Genomic DNA, 20,577 nt, shown 5'->3' with positions numbered 1-20,577 from the left:
AGTGACTGAGGAAAGAGGATTGGCATTGAAACGGGGATGTGTTTGATGGCAGGGTTAAGCAATAGATTTGATGTAGAGTTATCTCCCTTGGTTTCTGCTGTTCAGCATTGTTATGCTATACTGTATATGTGTCCTGCGTATGACGTTTAGGTTTTCTTTTGTATTTTTATGAGTGTTATTATAATCAGATATTATTTCTCTGACAGAACTATTACAGTTATTATAAATGTCATGGTGATAAAACTTATTATGCTCTGGTTTTGTAGGAATGATTTCCAGTTAACTTAATTGCAATTCATTCAAAGGGAGATAACTCTAAAATGAGACCATAGGGATATTTATACATTGTACAAATTCATTTGTAAATATACATTATGTGTGCAAACTGATTGTAAAGGAAGTGTACAGAATATGTAGAAAACTTAGACAGAGAGGGTGCTGTGTCATGGGGATCATTTCATAAGTTTTCAAGTCTTTATATGATATGACCAGTATCTAAGCACAAACTCTCACTCAACAAATATTCATAATCCATTTTTTCCTAGTGAGAGTTGGTTAAATATGTGATGTTAGATTAAGACTTCAAAAAGTTTGAGATGGTCCCTGTTGTATGAAGCGCCACTTATATCCAGTGTAGACGTGATATGTTTACCTCACTGAAGAATCAATGGTACCTCAGTAGGACTAAATACTGTGTTGAATGAAATGGCTAGGTGAATTAACATACGTTATTTGTCTCTCTCTGAATATAATGATACCATTAATAATAGTAACAATGTTGTAATAAGTATGTGTATAAACCATTTTGGTCCAAAGATACAATGTGATAAGAGTGATATAAGAATTTTAACCTAGTCAGCTGAAATAGGTCACTGTGACACAGTTTTTAAGGCATGAAGAAATCCAGAGGTGGATATGCTATATGTTATAGCATGCCGATATCCTCTTTTGTTGAAAGAGTATTTTTATTGTCACTATGTTGTGAAACATAATGATATGTCAACCATTGCTGGTCACATGACACATCCAAGTTGATGTCAGTCACCTTGTGACAAATTACATTGTTTATATTGTCACTTTTATTACACAATGTAACTTACATACCTTTTTTTTACTGGAACATGGTCACAGGATTTTCAGATATTTTCTCTGTCCCTTTGTTGTTTTGGTTTGTGAAGAATAATATTTGAGTGAATGAAAACCACGATTTTGTGAGTATAGTTTAGTTTTACTGATGGACTTTTACTGAGAGAAGATATGTTTAAATGGAACTGTATGAAGGTACATCAGATAGTTTTAACCCCTTGTCTACCAAAGGTCATCAATTTGTTACAAAGTTCATTATGACAGAATTCAGTTACTAGTATTCTGGTTGATGTGAAAGTAACATCACTATGTGTTGTGTTCCACACCATTACTTTGTTAGCAGGTAAGGGGTTAACACCAATCTTATCCTAGTAACTAGGAATATTACTCAACATAGCTCCATAGTGAAACCGAACCTATAACTGAAAGTAGAGCATTATTTCAGATAGTGCATCAGTTGGGTGATTTCTCATGTAGACATTGGTTTAGATGTTTTAAGCAAAACTGGGTTCAGATCCCAATTGTTTCAGTCTTGGTCCCCTGTTAAGACATGGCTGTAGGAAAACAAATCTGAACTTAAACTCATTAAAAGACCTGCAACCTATTGGAAAGAAAACCCGAATCTTTACGAAATGATTTTATGATTCTGTTGCCAAATAATCAGTTAAGAACTGCGGTTTTAAAGTGGATCTGTGTAGAAGTAATACCCCTGTGTGCCAAGGATGATTGTAGCTACTTGTGGTTGTGTGAACTGCTGGTGTCTTGACAACGAAGCCTACATGCTTGTGGTATGGAAAGGCCGTAATTTGAATGACTATTTATATATGATAATATACATGGAGAGATGCGATCTACACTGTGTAGACTTCTGTCTCTGCATAGTTTTTTAGTTATGTTACATTATTTTTAACAAAATATTCCTGAATTTTAGGCCTGATGATTTATCCCTAAGTTATCGTACATTTAATTTACGATATCAGATAAAACCGTGAATATGTTTCAATGGAATACAGATACTAATGCAGTATTATTCATGACTCTTTCTTAAATGCATTGAAAGTTATTTTTTGAATAATATTCATGTATATATTAAGGGTTCATCATATTGATAAATCAAATCTTAATTATATGTGGAGAAAGTGAATCTGTATATAATACTGATATATTATGTAATGCTGTGACAGATTGGTTGCTTGGTAACAGTTTTAAGTTATGGCACTTGTTAAGGGACTGTAGTTTCGTTCATCAGCTACAAACACCTGTGTCGCCTTCCGAAGTGCTTCTTTTTGTTGTTGAACGGGCTAAAGCCATGACAAATTAATACACATGACTCAATGTAATAAGCACCTGTTTGAATAATTAAACACAACTACACTGTGTGAAAATTTCATTTCACTATCATACATTTCAATATTTCGTCCCTTTGTTGTATTTCATGAATTATACAGATAGGTTATTTTTATTTAAAAAACCTGGGCCCTCCTTAATTATTAATTATTGTTTACAGGTAGTGAAGTAGGTGCTGTTTATGAAGGGGTTTGTTTGTTTGTTTGTTTGTCATGGCTTTATTGGGAAAAGTTCATTATGTACCAAAGTTTGATTTTCAGAGATTTAATTAATTTTTGTCACTGCTGATAAGAATTGTAGTGTTAAAATATTTATATTGTTAATTCTACTTTTGAAACTCAAGTGCTGATGAGAAACCACTCAAGTTACTTATTTATGGATAGTTGTAGATAATATGTTGTTAGTGTGGATGTGTCACCATCTATCTGCTTCCTGTATCCGCAGTTGTCTCTTCTTGCATTTACCACAATGCACCACAGTCATAAACAAGCATCAGTTGGTTCTCGACCAATGTCTGTGTTTAAAAAGTCAAAAGGGAAAAAAGGGTCATTGTCACAGTCCTAATACTAAAAACTAAGATTTAGGAAGAAGTCCTTTAATCCATTGCCTGACACCATTGCCAAGGATCCTAGAATTTAAGCACCCAGTGTCTTTTAAAAACTGAGTTGATACGGTGATGAGGAAAATGTGCTTGCAGAATATGAAGTTGTCATAAAAAGCTTCCTGTTTGCTTCATATATTTTGAGATTGCTGGAAAACAACATTAAAAATTTGCTAATGATAGATGTGTTACAAAACCACAGGCCAGTTATTGATTGTGATAATTTGTAGATCAAATTTGTCTGCAAAATTTTAAGGTATTTTATAATGATTTACTTTTTTAATATTTCATGTTTTATCTTTTATATGTCTTTTAGAGCCAATGAACTACAACCTATAAAACCACACATGGCAGCAAGAACTGTTTTTGGAGGTTTATAACAAACTGTTATGCAACAATTGTTGAGGAAAGAACATCTTGAAGATATGTAATATATTGAAATTGCTTTTGATATTTAGATTTTGTAATTTCACGCCAAATGATATGAAGATGTTTGTGTCCTGTTTTGAGTTTCTGGAGATTTCAAACAGCTTTCTGTTGAGATGGCAAGGGCACTCTGATCCTTGAATCATGCCATCGCTGTGAGTATCTCAGGTCTTATATGTGTTGGAGTTGAGATATTTACGAAGCGTGGCCATGTCAAGGAATGGGGCCTGTGTGGGTTCAGTAACTACTTAACGTAAATACTCAGTGTGGAATGAAGTTCGTTTGTGATGGAGACATCTTCCTTCCATTTTTACTCTACAGAAGCACACAAAATAGCTAAGCAGAAAATACTTGTGTTGACCGATCTTCCGCATTTTGATTGTGTATGTTTTGATGAGTTATGTGACAATGTTATGTGACATCGTGTGACTGCCATAATGTATACTTCGTGTGACCTTGCTCTTCAAGAGGGCATGGTCATTCTATTGCCAAAAATGGGCATGGCCTCTTTATAGCCATAAATGGGTGTGGCCAATTTGTGTACAGGCTTAAACAGGTGCAGTATATACAATGCTTTCTAGTTTTATAGCAAACTGTATATCTGTACAAAATAAAATACAGATACTTATTAAACATGACTTAGTGTTTTCATTGGTAGCTTATTTGGAGACTGGATGCTGAGGACCTGTCATTGCACTCTTCACTTTGAATCCCTTAGCTACCCCATCACTCTCTTCTGACATGGGTTCAGGGTCAACCTTTGTAAGTGAGTGAGTGAGTTTAGTTTTATGCCGCACTCAGCAATATTCCAGCTCTATGGTGGCGGTCTGTAAATAATTGAGTCAGGACCAGACAATCCAGTGATCAACAACAGGAGCATTGATCTGCACAATTGGAAACCAATGACGTGTCAACTAAGTCAGCGAACCTGACCGCCCGATCCTGTTAGTAGCCTTTTAAAATCAACAGCATGAGCACCGATGTGCATAATTGGGCAGCAAGTCGGCAAGCCTGACCAACCAATCACGTTAGTCGCCTCTTACGACAAGCTTAGTCGGCTATCAGGAAGAACTTCTGGTGTCTTGAGTGAGTCAGTTTAGTTTTATGCTGCTTTTAGCAATGTTCTAGCAATATCATGGTTGGGGGACACCAGAAATGGGTGTCCATGTGGGGAAACAAGCTTGGGTCTTTGGCATCATGAGTGAACACTTTAACCACTAGCCATCCCATCGTTCGCCACCCCCACTATGTTGAACTGAACCCAGTTTAACCGGAGAGTGCCTTATCCATTAGACTAAGCCACAGGAGCTCTGGTGTCTTGAAGATGTGGAACCATGTAGCTGCAGTATTACTAAGTGCAGCGTTAAATAACAAACTAAGGTAAAATGATGGCCTCTTGTGTTACAGTGGTACAATGAGGTTATGGAGAGCCATGTCACTTCAAGTTGATCTGATGTTGTAAGGTTCCTGTCACTGGGCTGATGTATTGTCCATCATTCCACACAGTGAGTGAGTGAGTGAGTGAGTGAGTGAGTGAGTGAGTGAGTGAGTGAGTGAGTGAGTGAGTGAGTGAGTGAGTGAGTGAGTGAGTGAGTGAGTGAGTGAGAGAGAGAGAGAGAGAGAGAGAGATTGTATTTACAAACTCCATTCAATGTTTGAAATTCTTGCCAGTCTGGCAGTTCAGAACTTGCTATCATGCTGTTTTCAAGTTTTCAATATTACTACCGCTTGTAGTAGTAACATTTAATCACATTTTTATGACTGATATTTTATCAGTATGTCACACAACGAATAGACACATAATTACTGATAATTGCAATATTCACAAATATCCTTAACTATTTTTGTCCAGTATATGTTAAGATTTAAGAACACTTTCATACATTTTCAACTCCCTTGGGATCATAGGGCCACATTGCCTGTTAAGCACAGTGAACTAAACAGTCACGTTACCAGCACATCCTCACAGGTACCCATTTTACAGGTGAACTGTGACAATGTAGATCTAAGGATACTACACAAAAGTGCTCACCTTGGGACCAGAACCCTCCACCATGTGATAGGCACATGCTTTTCCACTAAACTATTGCATTCCTTACAATTGCAGTATACAAGACTATATTTGACATTCAACAACACAACTACAGACAGGTTATTTGATTTATTAATGACAGATATATGTACACAGAACTCATGAAGAAATTATTTGCAATTTTACGATGGAACTTGTGACTGAAGTGCAGACAACGAAGCGAAGTTGGCTTCTATTCCCTTTAGCCTCTCCTGCCACTCTGACAAGGCCGAGCGGAGCACCTGCCAGTGATGCTTTGTGAATGTCCGATGGGTTGTGGAGATCACCACAACTTTCCTCTGAATCTGGTCAATTCTGGCTCGCACAGCTTTAGTCCTCAACACTGCAACAGGCAGGGGAGATAATTTGGAATCCTTTTGCATTCAGATGTCTTTAGTCTTTAAGTGAGTGAGTTGGGTTTGAAGTCACACATGAAATATTCCAGCAACAAGGGGGTGAAGGGGGAGGAGAGGAGGGGGAATGGTGTGAAGGGCAAGGGGAACAGGGACAACAGAATGGACTCTGCACATGGGGGGGGGGGGGGGAGACCAATCTTCATTGCAATCACATTAATGTAACCACAAGGCTGCCCCACTGACCCCAGTGGATGTATGGATATGGTGCCAAAAGGCTAGAGTAATTATGAAACCTGTCCACACACAGTTGGGGGTGGGTGGGGAACAGTGATGTTGGGGACTGACTATTTTACTTAAGTGATTTCTGATTAATAAATATTCAACAACGGTTAATGATGAACTCACCATCTATGATAAACTCTTCAACCTGGTCGCTGCTCAGCTGCATCTCGTCCTGGATGACAGAAAACTCAATCTCCTTCCTGTTCTCTGCCATCTGCATAAAGGTCAACAGACGCATCTTCCTCAGGTTCTGCTCGTGGGAAAGACCTGTAACACAGTAACACCTACACTGTAGGGCAGCTGTCTGCTTCAGTTGAGTTGGGTCGAAGTTTCTTTGAACAGTGGTCCAGTGACTTCACAGCAATTCAACCAAATATGGGAAAAGTAAGGGTGTAACATAAAAGGGATGATTTGTTACAATATTTTCATAATATGGATGTGATATGATTTCAGAAATATAGTGTAATAAAGTACGCCTGAACTGTAATAGCTACTACCATATTTCTTATGTAAGCATATTTACAACTAAATGATCGGTCTTGTGGCAGTCATGTCACCATCGACAGAAAAGCATACAGACTCCAATCTAAGTCCGGCCAAAAGTCATACTGACTTGAGTTACAATGACATCAAGCTATGATGTCATTCTATTGTTTCTATTGCAAAACATCAGTAACTTCCACATGTAACATGTGATTCAATGTTATCAGAGATAAAGAATTACTACCACAAAATACCAAATGAGTTTGGCATTCCCAGCACTCCCTTGAAAGTGTGTAAATTGAAAATACTAGCAAAGCACTCAGCCGATGAGGAAAGGACATTCATGTGAGAGGTAAGATAAGCATATAGTAAGAAGAATTATTATGCTATTTTTGTGCAAAGTGACTCATCATGATAATGGATATTGTGAGGTTAAATAATTACTTTCCAATGCAGAGAAACTAACTTGGATGTCCACACTGTTTTTGCATTACTGATTTCCCACAACAAAGGAAGTTGCAAGAAATTTCATGATGCTTGATACCTTGTGTTGTTAGTGAGTTTAGTTTTCCTCTGCACTCAGCAATATTCCAGCTATATGGCAGTGATCTTTAAACAATTGAGTCTGGACCAGACAATCCAGTGATAAACAGCATGAGCCTGGATCTTTGTGGGTCATATGGAGAAGGAGTAGTTTTAGTAAAATCTCATGGTTTGTCATAAAAGTAGAACATTAGATAACAGATCTTAATCTATGGCAATATAGTGTCTGTGATATGCCTTTGTTTGAACAAATAAATCTGAACAAACCTTGGATTGTCACAAAATAATCTGGCATGACTTTAGTCTAGTCCATTCCAAATATGGAAAAAACTGAGGAACGCATGCTGTGTCACAGGTATGTTGTCATGGTGATACATAGAACTATTACCGTACAGATTCCTTCACAAGATACTCCATAGATACCTTGTAACAATGTATTCTTACATTTATCAGTTTTCAATCGTCTGTCTGAATGAGTGGGTTACGTTTAACGCCTTTTTTTAGTAATATCCAGCAATATCAATGTGGGGGACACCAGGAATGGGCTTCAAGGTTTTCCAAATTGGAAACTGAAACTGAGTCCTCAGCTAACATCAGTTTGACCACCAGGTAAGAAGCTCGAAGCATGTGAACAAGTGCCAACAAAGTTATAGATTCATTAACAAGTGTCATCACTATTTTTTCTCATGCATCTGGCTGACCCTTTCTTCTCACTCCTCCCTCGTAAAAAATCGCGAACTTAGTCAATATTTCAATGAGTTTGTTAAACAACTTTTTTCTTTTAAGGACACAAATTCAGCAAAAACTACACAGAGTTGGTATGATGGTTTGATTAAGATCAGGATTTCACTGAGTTTTATATGTTAATTAGAGTATGACTATGACATAGAATTCATTGGTCTGATTTTGAGCCCAAATGAACTGTATAATAACCATATGATGGAGGGGTTTCTGGTTAGAACAGGTTCCAGCCACCTGCACTGGTCCTACAGGGCAGCTACATGGATTGGAATGGTTCGATGATCTGGTGGATTGTTCAACAAATCACAGAACCAAAACATGTTGTGTTGGGGCCATAGACTTCTCTTAAAGTTGTAACAATGCTGCATATAATGTTAAGCAAGAAACATTCAGGGTGTCATTTGCCACTTACCCAATGAGTTTACAAAGTCTGTGTTGTTCTTGTAAAACTGCTGATATTGTGACAGTTTCCCCGACACAAATATGGAGAGGAGCTGAAATAAAACAAAGTCAGAAATGATACATAATGATAGGCATGCTAAGTTTCTTGTATATAAACAAAGAATAAATGTCAAAGATCATTTGGACAGTTTACCCATTATGAATCTCCCCACAGAACTGAGGGTCATTGTTTGAAGCAATCTTGGTGCTAAGGTGATCTTAACTTCCATACCATGACATAGGCTAGAGGTAGTCTTAGCGCTAAGGTTGTTTAGTACAGTGGCACCCTGATCATGAGAGATTTGGTTGAGGGCAGTATTCTAGTAATATCACAACATGATGTGGGAGGAAAGAATATAACTCAAGTTGTTGACAATTACCAGGTATGAGTGAGGTAAGGTGCAATGGGATTTAATGTTGTATTTGAGAATATTTCGGCCATGTGTATGAATGTGTGGCTGCTTGTACTAGCTGGTTTTTGTAGTTCTAGCTATGTGAGATGCCATGTTGCAGTTAAGCATGAATACCCAACTCACACACATTATACCGACACCGAACCCTTTAATGCCAAGCCCCAGACTGCGACCAACAAGTACCATATTTAAACATCTCTTGGTATGACTTGGCATGTGATCGACCCCACAACCTTCCGCTCTCTGGACAGACACTCTACCTCTACACCACAGAGGTGCTTTCAGTATGGTTAGTTCATGTTCTCGATATTACTTCGGTTCTTGTATGGTGCCAAGAGTGGCTATGCATGGCCAATAAGGAAAAGTTCTAACATAGATCTTCAGGGACCTATAGAATGGACCTAAAGTGACTAAGTGCTAAGGTGATCGGAAGTCCTCTACTTTAACACTGGCTTGCGAAAGTTGAAGACTATGAGTGCTTTGTGGAATGGGCTCCAGGTTATACACAATGGAGAATAGTCTGTCATACAGACACTGAAGCTCACTCAAATGTGGCAAGGCTAGATTTCCATAGCTTTAGGTTTGAAAATGAAGAAAGTCTCAGGGGCTCCTTTTCATGTTTTTTACTATGAGCTTTTTTTCTGTACAATATTTTCATTTCGTCTAAATGGAGACATAACTGGATAATCAATGTTGTCTTTTGGCAATGAGTCAATGGTAGGTTACTCACATCGTGAATGAGTTCTCCCTCCAGGAACTTGACTGGCTTCAGAGACAACAGATGATCCATCAGGTATGTGCTGGGATCTGCCAGACATGTGACGATACACTTGTGGGCGTCATCACGTGCCTGGGAGGCGTTATCTTCCGTGTATGTTCCCAGCAGCTCTATCATCACTGCTGTGGCTTGTTCACTGTACGGAGACAAATATGAAGACAATTAGTACTGTCACCCTCTATGTGTTCCAAATGAGTGAGCGAGTTTAGTCTTATGCCGCACTGAACAATTTCTTCTATATGTCAGCTGTCTGTAAATAATCGACCTTGGATAAGACAATCCAGGGATCAACAGCATGAGCATTGTTAAGCACAACTGGGAACCAATGAGATGCGTCAACCAAGTCAGCTATCCTGATCACCTAAACCTGTTGGACGCATCTTACAACAAGCATAGGTTACTGAAAATCAATTCTAACCCGTATCTTCTTGGGTCTTCCAAATGAAGGCTAATACGTTCAAAGTTTTCATATGTATTACTAAGAAGGGCTGAAGACATGAAAGTGTGGAATACAATAAATTCAATAGAATACTCAAAAGAGGCTAAAGAATAATGGATTCCTGTTTTTAACCCAGTTAAAACGTCATGACTTGTCTGACAGCATGATGTAGTGACACACATCAACCCATAGATGGAGAGACCATGATATGAATCAATCAAGGGGTTCAATTTAAAAAAAAAAAAAAAAAAAAGCCACTTCCCAAAGGCCAGTGACTTTAAGAAAGCAACTTGTCCTGACTAATTTTCCACTTGCCCTGATTTTAAGACACAATGTTTGATGGTAATGTTTACTGGACTATTTACTGAAGAGTGATAATTATTATTATTGCGAAATTTGTTATTTATTATTCTACATTATGAGCAGATATGAAATAAAATCCAACTTTATTTGCAGTTTGAAACCATAAAAGGAAACTATCTGGTAGTCCACGGACAAGTAAGATACCACTATCTGATTGCCCGTAATGAAAACTGACTTGTCCTGGGCGTCGGGCAATGTGATTTTTTAACCCCTGCAATCATGTCAGCAAGCAGCCCAATCCTAGGGGTTGAAGTTCTCACTTGGAGAGTCATGGGTGGAGGTCAGTCTAGGCACCTACCTCATTTTCCCTTCAACGAGAGCATCATAGAGAATTCTCAGCATGTTCTGTGTCTTCTGGGCGCTGATGTTCCACTGTGTGATCCACTCTTTGACCTGCAACACAACTCACTGTCACTTGCACAGAATACTGGGGTCCATAAAACACATGTTATAGGATTCTATGATTTGATCTTGTCACTGTAATAAGGGTATTATAAACATTATGTCCTTCTATCCATGGAACAAAAACTGATTCTGATGTGTCCAGTGTTTGAACAAGATGTTGGAGTACCCTTATCAGAAATTGACCAGCATACATAACGTGGACAAATCTCAGATTTGACTCAAGGCTGTAACTCAGCACAACAAAAATGTTTTTTTCACTTAATAACAAAAATAAAGTACCAAGGTTACGACCTACTATTTGGCATATCTGTAGGGACATTGATTGAGCAACCGAGCAAGTGGTAGTCAGTAAACCATTGAGTCTGCAGCAGACAATCCACAGATCAACAGCATGAACATCAATCTATGCATCTTGGATACGATAACCATGTCAACGAGCCTGACCACTCGACCCCGTTAGTCACCTGTTTTGACAAGCATGGGTTACTGAAGATCAGTTCTAACCTGGATGTTCATGGAATGATCTGCAGGAACAAGGATGAGATCTACTATGACCTACCATGCTCAGATCTGTGGGCACAAGGCCGAGGTCTCCTTGTCCTGCTAGCTTCAACATAGCACAGTACACAGTGTATCGAAGAGGGGCAACATCTGGCAGGCCATAGAACAAGTTGCTTAATCTGAAAAACATCACAATGTACAAATCAACTAAATCATGTCACGTGCACATGAAAGCAAAAGGAGAAGAAATGCTTTGAAAGAAATATTTTATGAGTGCTTTACAACACTTCTGGTATCATGTGAGCTAAAAAAAATTATCTCCCCGAGCAGCAGAAGCACCTTGAATACTTACAGTTGGTGTAGCATTATTGAATTTTCATATCAACATTTATGATAAGAAATTTTCATAATGCAAATGTATAATTATGTCCAACTGTTTGTCAGTGGTTACATGGCAACTGCCCTGTACTGGCTTGTAATCTGATTGTGACACTGTTTCTGCTTCTAATTTAACACTAATTTTGATTAGCATGAGATGTCAACTAAGGCTGACAGTGACTTTTTATCTTCTGTCTGCTGAATGAAGTTACACAATAGGTGTATGTCACTTCTGGAAAATCTGCAAATGACTTAATTGTTGTCACAGGATTACTTTTGATTCGTGCAAGATGCAATGGCTATAGGGGTTGTATTAGTTTCAAAATATTTCCAGAACTTACTGTGAAGATGAATTTCAACCAGTAATACATTCAAGTGAAATGATCACTTTTTCATGTGCAACAACTTGTTTTTGCACAATTGGCATACGTAAACAGCTGACACTAGGGGTGGGGTGGTACTTCTGCGTTCCCGACATTTTCGTGTGCCACAGAACCCCACCACCCTTGGGGATTTTACGGGATGCTTTAATTACCCTGCGTCGTGTCTGCACCCAATGAAATTGGTTCCATGGAGGCAGACATGAGGGGTCCTTGTACCCCATCACCACTGCCCCAATGGTGTACCAAAAGAACACATGTAAGTGAGCTGAAAAAAGTGTCTCCCCATTTAGACTATATAATTAGAGAGCACCTTGGATACTCACTATTGGTATAGCATTACTGAGTTTTCATACCAACAAAATGTTGACAAGAAATTTTCATAATGCACCTGTCAATCAGTCACGCCATAGCATTACGGTGCCGAAAGAAATTTCCTAGTTAAGTTGTCTTGGGCATCAACCTGAGAGTAGCATGGAGCAATTATTTGGGCAATTTGCACAACACCTGCAGGTAACTAATATACTTGGTTTCAAGGGCTTATTATCACCCCAGAAACCGCATTGTTTTCTCATGTTACTGTCAACTAAGTACTAACTTAAAACCAACAATCATTATTTTATACTGATGCTTTCTTCTGCGTCATGTAGTCACATGTACTTTAATCAGAGGTTCTTACTGTGATTTGATACCTTTGATCAAAAGTGAATATTTCCCAAATTCATAATAGAATTCTAAATCAGCAGTCTTTCTTCTAAACATTTTCAAAGGTCAAGACTTTTGTCTGTAAGCTGAAAAAAGTGTCTCCCCATTTAGAGAGCACCTTGGATACTCACAGTTGGTGTAGCATTATTGAGTTTTCATATCAACATACCGCTGACAAGAAATTTTCATAATGCAAATATAATGTAAATACATTCCTTCAACCTCTTTCTGTATGATAAGTAAGATAACATCACAGCCTGCGTAATGTTAGTCTATATCCCAGCATGGTAACCTGCAACTTGTTACAAGCTAAGGTGTCCTGTCCAGTAATGCTTGTCCTCTAACAAATGTTGACCGCTGCTATATAGGTTGACTATTGATGAATGTGCATAAAACTAAACTTATACATTTTAACATCTGTTGTCACCAAAGACTGCTAGTCATGGAGATAGTGGACCTGCTATAGTGAATGAGTATTTCTTTTGGATTTTGTTTATATAATGCTGCACAAAGCAATATTCCAGCTATATGGCAGTGGTCTGTAAATAAACAAGTCTAAACCAGACAAGCCAGTGATCAACTGCATGAGGAATTGCATAAGCATAAACAATTTTCAGATCATACGTGTCCAGGAATACAGTAACCCTTCTGATCCCAATAGTTACTTGTCACGAAAAGCATGAGTTGTTGAAGATCAATTCTAATCAGGACCTTATCAGGTTATTTCTTTTCTCACAATTATTGGGAATATCTTAACTGATACATAATCCCAGTTTGTCAGTGTCATGTGAAAGGAAACAATATTAATAAGTAACTTGTGTGCCTCACCAGCTAATATTGTTCAAACCAACTATCACAGGATCCTTGGGTATCTAAGGTGGTATACTGGAGCAATTTCAACATGGTCCTGTTTTCACTACATGCCATGCTGAATTAACATCATTTTGAATAATGTTTATATTCGTCTATGGTCAAACATGCCAAAATGCTTATACTTCATGTGTAAGTGAGCTGAAAAGAGTGTCTCCCCATTTGAAGAGAGAACCTTGGATACTCACAGTTGGTATAGCATTACTGAGTTTTCATATCAACGAAATGTTGACAAGAAATTTTCATAATGCAGACAGTATAGGCAATAAGGACATGTTAAACACAAAATCTCTCCATCTTTGTACTGCTGGCTTAACATGCTGTCAACTTGCTTTCAAGGGCTAATTGTTAGCTTGGAAACCACACTGCTTTCTCATGTTGATGTCAATAGGTCTGGCTTAAAGCCTGGCAGATTCCTCCATTGCCTAAAACCAATAGCAGGTCACTTTAGCAGGTCAGTGAGTTTTTTAAAAAAAAAAAAAAAATTTAATGCAGGGATAGTGGGGTAACCTAGTGGTTAAAGTGAGTGAGTGAGTGAGTGAGTTTAGTTTTACGCAGCACTCAGCAATACTCCAGTTATATGGCAGCAGTCTGGACCAGACAATCCAGTGATCAACAGCATGAGCATCGATCTGCACAGCTGGGAACTGATGACATGTGTCAACCAAGTCAGCAAATCTGACCACCCAATCCTGTTAGTTGCCTCTTATGACAAGCATTGGTTACTGAAGCTCAATATTCCAACCCAGACCATCACAGGTGTATTGAACACAGAGAATGTGATTCAATTACATAAGCAGCGACATGAACCTGAGGTTTCCTACCAAATAGGTTTAGAAAGTAGCCATGTAAGCTTGCCATTAGTATATGCAACATCACAAAAAAGGAACAAAGATTTTACAACTGCTTCACTAGCTTTTCTTACTGTGTAAGTGAGCTGAAAAAAGTGTCTCCCCAATTAGAGGAAGCGCCTTGGATTCTCACAGTTGGTGTAGCATCATTGAGTTTTCATATCAACATACCCCTGACAAGAAATTTTCATAATGCAAATGTAATGTAAATACATTCTTTCAACCTCTTTCTGTATGATAAGATAAGATCACAGCCTACGTAATGTTAGTCAATGGAGTGAAGGAGTTTAGTTTTTTGACGCACTTGGCATATTCCATCTGTGATGACTGACCGTAAATAACTGAGTCTGAACAAGACAATCCAGTGATCAACAGCATGAGCATCTATCTATGCAATCTGGATATAACATGAATCAACCAAGTCAGCGAGTCTGACCACCAAATCCCGTTAGTCGCCTCTTACGACATATCTCTTCCTATGCTATCACTAATTGTACTATTGTCTATTCTGAGTCTATGTACATACGTCATAATGTGGTACATATGTATGTGGCGGCCATATTTATGCCATCTCGTGTGTAGGACTTACAATTTAACTCGGACACCAAGTCGCTTCTCTGACGTTGTGGCTTTCACTATCTTCTCACAGAAAAGAGTTCCCAGGCTCTCCACCCCCTCTGGAGGCACCATAAGTATCAAGGATATGATTCCATTGAACAGCATCTCAACCTCTGAAACATTGGTACATTGGGAACATGTAGAAATCAAAGTGGCAAGTACCTGAGCAAGCACTAACATCAACACAAAAGATATTAATAGTCCTTCACTACATTTCCTTCAGTGAGATCATGTAAGTGAGCTGAAAAAAGTGTCTCCCCAATTAAAGGAAGCACCTTGGATACTCACAGTTGGTGTAGCATTATTGAGTTTTCATATCAACATAATGCTGACAAGAAATTTTCATAATGCAGGTGAATAACATATTGTCCCACAGATTATCCATTAATATTGGACGTCCCAAGACAGCATCAGCATACAGGAACATGTCTAGCCCACACCTAAAGGCTTCGATGATACCATTAAATGCCATTACTTCAGTGAAGATGGCTGCGGCTAGTGGGCACAAAGATTTTTCCAACCCTGCAATGGTTGCTTGCAAGTCTCTGCATTTGGCTTATATACTGATTAAGACTATTCGCATTATTTCAGCCTCTTTCAATCAATTGTTGTTATCACAACACTTCACATTTTTAATTAAGAACTCTCCCGATACTCTCAATACAAACAGATGCAACTATATATGGTTATAATGGAAAATCACAGACAATTATGTACTTACCATAACATTTTAAGGTAAAAGATGGCATTAACATTTGTCTTTTGTGACTTTTCAGTCTATTTTGGAATCAGCAGATCCTCACATGGTAAACTAAGTTCAATGGATAGTGAACTTCTTTATTGCAATGAGTGTGACACTGTGATGATTCAATATAGGTAGTAACAATGATGTTAGTTGACTGAAAACTATGGTAGTACCTACTGACAAACAAGGACAAGTTGGCAGTGCATGGCAATGAGAAAATCCATTTGGTTTGTGAAAGGTAGAGCAGACGGAGACAAGTGCACAGGCAGAGCATGAGGATGAAATTAATTGTGTGTGTAGATGCACACACCTTGCTCATTGACTCTTATGTCACACAAGTTATGTGGTCGGTGCAGCACTTGATAGCGGCAACCTGGGTAGTTTGCTCACAATGGCAAGTGCCAGTGGGTGGCACTCATACATGGTAAGGGTCAGTGCTCAACTTGTCCTTATTTGCCAGAGTAGTATAGGGAATGATAGTTCTAAAACACTTCACATATAGAGTGTGCTAAAGCTAAGCAAAGCTAAGCAAAAGCTAAGCAAAGCTAAGGAAATTTCCTTAGCTTTGCTTAGCTTTTGCTTAGCTTTGCTTAGAAATTTCCTTAGCTTTGCTTAGCTTTTGCTTAGCTTTGCTTAGCTTTAGCACACTCTATATGTGAAGTGTTTTAGAACTATCATTCCCTATACTACTGCCAGTATACCGAAACACTGCAATGACAAAAATGGTGACTATCCTTCAGCTTGATATTCCTTCATTTCTTCAACTTCTAAAATGCTTTTCAAAGAAGATTCTCACAATTTTTTCCCATAATGTACCATAGTGAAAGATAAGTAAGTAAAGTAGATAACATCTCACCACCATCATTTTGAATTTCTTTCCAACATATCGTGCTTGCTTCAACCACATTCTTTAAATCTGTTAGGATCCCGCTTTCAGAGTTTTCTTCACAGATTTCTGCCCCCAGAGACTTAAGATAGCTTCTTAACTCTGAAGTCTGGAAACAAATTGTGGAACAGTGTGTAAGTTTAGTTTTACGCTACACCCAGCAATATTTCAGCTATATGGCGACGGTCTGTAAATAATCGAGTCTGGATCTGACAATCCAGTGATCAACAACATGAGCATCGATCTGCGCAATTGGGAACCAACGATATGTGTCAACCAAATCAGCGAGTCTGACCATCCAATCCTGTTGTCGCCTCTTAGTCTTATGACAAGCATAGTCGCTGTTTAAGGCAAACATGGGTTGCTGAGGGCTTATTCAACTCGGGACCTTCCCGGGTCCATCATAAAACATACCATAACATGGGTAACTAGTAATCCTCACAGAATATAAAGCAAGACAAGCATGATGCAATATTAAATTCTAATCCATTGTAATCAATGGGTGACGCTTATTTTAAAAAAAAAAAAGAGTAAAGATTCCTTTCTTATTTCGTGGCAATGACGTATGTACTTGCATGTGGCTTTAGAGACAATAGGTATTTTTCAAATGTGGCTTTCCTGGACAGATAATCCATGGCCCTTTTTTCATTTTGATCATCATAAATATATTAAAATGTGAAGATCTAACAGATGGAGATAAAGTGGAACAGGTATCAGCAAAGAGTGACATATGAACTTAACAACAAATACATTTAAGTTATTTTCATATCTCCAAAATTTCAGCTAAGTTCGCCAATATTGGTCACATACTTTTGAATGGGAGCATTTTTCTGACACACAAATCAGCATTGGTCCAGTATTCTATAAAGAATGTGTTGTCAAGAAAGAGTATGTTCCTTAACCATACAGTTCCAAATAGATTGTTAATGAAGCGATCTTAGTGTAACAAATCTCTAATGTTAATGTGATAACATATGTTGACCGTTTCCATTTCAACATGAGGAACCAATATCATGTCTCAAACTTTGAGATATACTTTTGAGACTACTAAGGTAAGAACATTCAACTCAAATACTAAACCTGAATATCAGTTGTACCATATCCACTAACGTCAACTAAACCCATATGTTTCAATTATTTGAGCAAACATTTCACTGAATACAGAAACCAAAAAGCACTAGATGATTATAATAACAATACAAAAACACCGCTGGGTTATCATGTAGGGCCTAACATGCTAAGGGAAGTGTTTCTGTATCAGAACTGTGACACCATTTCATTCCATTGCGTGTGTGGTTTTACACTGCATTTCGTCAGTTTCTTTGCCACGAATTTAGGTGACACAACAACACGTGCGTCCCATATGGACACACCTTTGGTCTTCAAACTTACTCAGCGGGACTAGTAATATGGAAGTATTTTGCTTTTCGGGCAAATTGTGTAGCCATATATTTCTTTCAAAATTCATTTACAGTTACAAACTTGGTTTTACCTGTTCAGGGACCGCTATATCTATGAATACTGGCGTACTCATTTTCCTTGAGAAAGAATATGGCGAAGCTCTGCGAAACACTAATGTTGATTGGATTAGAAGAACCAATAGCCACTCGCAATACAAATTCTGGTTCAGTTCGTAGTATAAGAAGCGCGCCCAACTGTTCCGATAGCTCGCTACAGTACTACTGCCGGTTTCATCATCGCGTGGAATAGGGTGACAATGTCTGAAGTTGCAGGTAAGTTATAGCAGTTCGTATAAAATCAAATCTCTCAAAAGTAGAATATGTGTGATTTGTTGGGAGATCATACAATGCTGATTCTATCACATATACATTTATGACTGACAGCTTAAGTTTGTGGTGGTAATACCGAATCCGCGAACGGCTTTAAATGAAGATTGTTACATCGTCAGGTTTATTTACACATGTACAGTTGGCAATATTGTCACCCGAAAGAATAGACTCTATCGTCAACGTATTACATTAACTTTGACATGACTTCCATGTTTTCGTATTTGCTGTATGAAGCAACGACAGCTGTTCACTCTGTCACAAACATTGTGTAATTCTCATCATAGTGATATATATATTCTACCTGAAGTTGTTGGATATGTCGCCATTGGGCGGTTTTTACAAAACCATCAGCAAAAAAGGAGTGAAATGGTTGTCATAATATGAAAACACACATTCATGAATGTATATGTGTAACAGTTTCTTGTATGTCATACATCTTCTTGTAAGTCTTACATCTTACATGTTTTTGCTATGCCATGAGGCATGTAATCTTTATTAGGTTGAAAATACATGTACTATCTCATTAACAACTTACTTCACACATATGTGTGAGAAAGATTTGTATAACTTAGAACTTGTTTGCAAATACTATATGTCAGTGTGAGTGACATCCTCATGGCAATGGTTCATCCCTAAATTATTTGTAACAGGAAAAGACCTTTTACTGTAGTGCAAGAAGAGTTTACGAAACTACAGTGTTGGCAGCTCCTTTTATATACCATACAGAGGTTACACTGGAGTGGGATGCTTTTGAAATTTTATGTTGAAATTGACACTTCATCTGTTTGTGTATGACTGTCAAACGTAAAATTAAACTTGTAGCTCTCAACTCGGAGTAAATACATCCTGTCCGGTTTAATGTTGATGTCATTTGGTTACATAATGTGTGATCCTTACAATTGTTTGCTGATTATCATCAGTATTCTTCACAGAAAAAAAGTTGTTGTAATATTCTTGTCCAGAGACTTGGTAGGAATGTCATAATTACATTTTGAGATGTTTGCCTCTGAATGCATGTAAGTTGTGTTTGTTTCGTGTTTTTACATAGCACACAGAAATATTTCAGTAGCATGAAGGCTGCCTGTAAATCATAGAATCTGGACCAGATAATCTTGTGGTTGATATTGTGAGCAGCACTGTATATACTGTATGTCACAGAGTCTAACCACTTGTCCACTTGTTGCCTCTGATGACCAGCAATTGTGAAGACCTGGCTGAGAATTTGTCCTCAGTAGTGAGTGAGTTTGGTTTTACATGCTCTTAGCAGTGTTCCAGCAATATCATGCCAGGAGACACCAGAAATCGTCTTCACACAATGCACCCATGTGGGAAACTGGACCCAGGTCTTCGACGTGACGAGTGAACACTTGAACCACTGGCTACCCAGCCACCCCATTAGAGTATGAGGTTAATTATCAACCAAGTTACAATCATGATCACCCGGTCAATTTAGTTTGTTTCAAATGACCTGCATACATCACTGTTAAACCCAGGATCTTAATCGAATTATCCGGGATTATTGTTCATTATATCAACCTCTGGGTTATCAGGTCCAAGTTTACTTATTCAATGGCTGTTGCTGAGTTGAGCAAAATACTAACAAGATATGTACAAGAAAAGTTTAGTCACACTTAAACTGGAGTTGTCTCCCCATTGACCATAAAGTGGAAGAAGGCCTTGCATATTCTTGGATGAAATTTACCTGTGAAGTGTACTCGTTCACTGAATACTAATTAAGATCAAGAAGTCACAATAACCTTTTCTCACTTATTGAAAGGTTTTCTTTCCTTTGTTATTCATTTTGATCAATACTGACAAATTAATTAACAGAAGGATTTTAACCTTAGTTTAATTACTGAAGTGTAAATTGTGAGTCTGTCTTCATTAAAATTAATGTTATTGATATGATAATGCATTTTAAAGTAATATTATGATTGCTGAGAGATAATTACTATGATGTTAGCAGTGTTTGTCATGGTGTAGGTTATATCGCGTACGTGTATCGTGTACACTACATGAACTGGAGCCGAGTTGTCCCTGGATGAAAGCTTACATTATGCAGGGATGACGTCTTGAAT

General features: G+C 38.0%; 2 protein-coding genes across 2 annotated transcripts in view; one reads left to right on the top strand and one right to left on the bottom strand.

The window, feature by feature from the left end:
* Positions 1 to 5,606: 5,606 nt before the first annotated feature.
* On the bottom strand, positions 5,607 to 18,387 carry LOC137262281 (eukaryotic translation initiation factor 3 subunit M-like). The gene is made up of 9 exons (XM_067800096.1): positions 18,202 to 18,387; positions 16,680 to 16,818; positions 15,050 to 15,191; positions 11,335 to 11,455; positions 10,669 to 10,763; positions 9,521 to 9,704; positions 8,349 to 8,430; positions 6,293 to 6,436; positions 5,607 to 5,874 (listed from the first exon to the last, which is right to left on the bottom strand). The coding sequence occupies exons 1-9, from the start codon at positions 18,241 to 18,243 to the stop codon at positions 5,675 to 5,677; spliced, it is 1,149 nt and encodes a 382-aa protein (XP_067656197.1). The 5' UTR covers positions 18,244 to 18,387; the 3' UTR covers positions 5,607 to 5,674.
* Positions 18,373 to 20,577, top strand: part of LOC137262277 (cysteine--tRNA ligase, cytoplasmic-like) — a 263,287-nt gene continuing 261,082 nt past the window's right edge. Inside the window, exon 1 of the mRNA XM_067800090.1 lies at positions 18,373 to 18,442. Within this exon, the coding sequence (XP_067656191.1) occupies positions 18,427 to 18,442 (16 nt within the window). The 5' untranslated portion in view covers positions 18,373 to 18,426. The remainder of the gene's footprint in view (positions 18,443 to 20,577) is intronic.

Source organism: Haliotis asinina, chromosome 14 (assembly GCF_037392515.1).
Source record: "Haliotis asinina isolate JCU_RB_2024 chromosome 14, JCU_Hal_asi_v2, whole genome shotgun sequence".
Classification (NCBI taxonomy): Eukaryota; Metazoa; Mollusca; class Gastropoda; order Lepetellida; family Haliotidae; genus Haliotis; species Haliotis asinina.
Note: the sequence above shows the minus strand (reverse complement) of the source record. Positions and strands in the feature narration are given on the sequence as shown.

Bases quoted from the DNA above. Each gene is read 5' to 3' on its own strand.
- LOC137262281 (XM_067800096.1), bottom strand. From the start codon at position 18,243: ATGAGTACGCCAGTATTCATAGATATAGCGGTCCCTGAACAG. The intron at 15,192-16,679 runs GTGAGATGTTAT...CCAATGTTTCAG, and splicing joins AGAAATTCAAAATGATGGTG to AGGTTGAGATGCTGTTCAAT. The intron at 8,431-9,520 runs GTGAGTAACCTA...GTTTTATTTCAG, and splicing joins AGGGAGAACTCATTCACGAT to CTCCTCTCCATATTTGTGTC.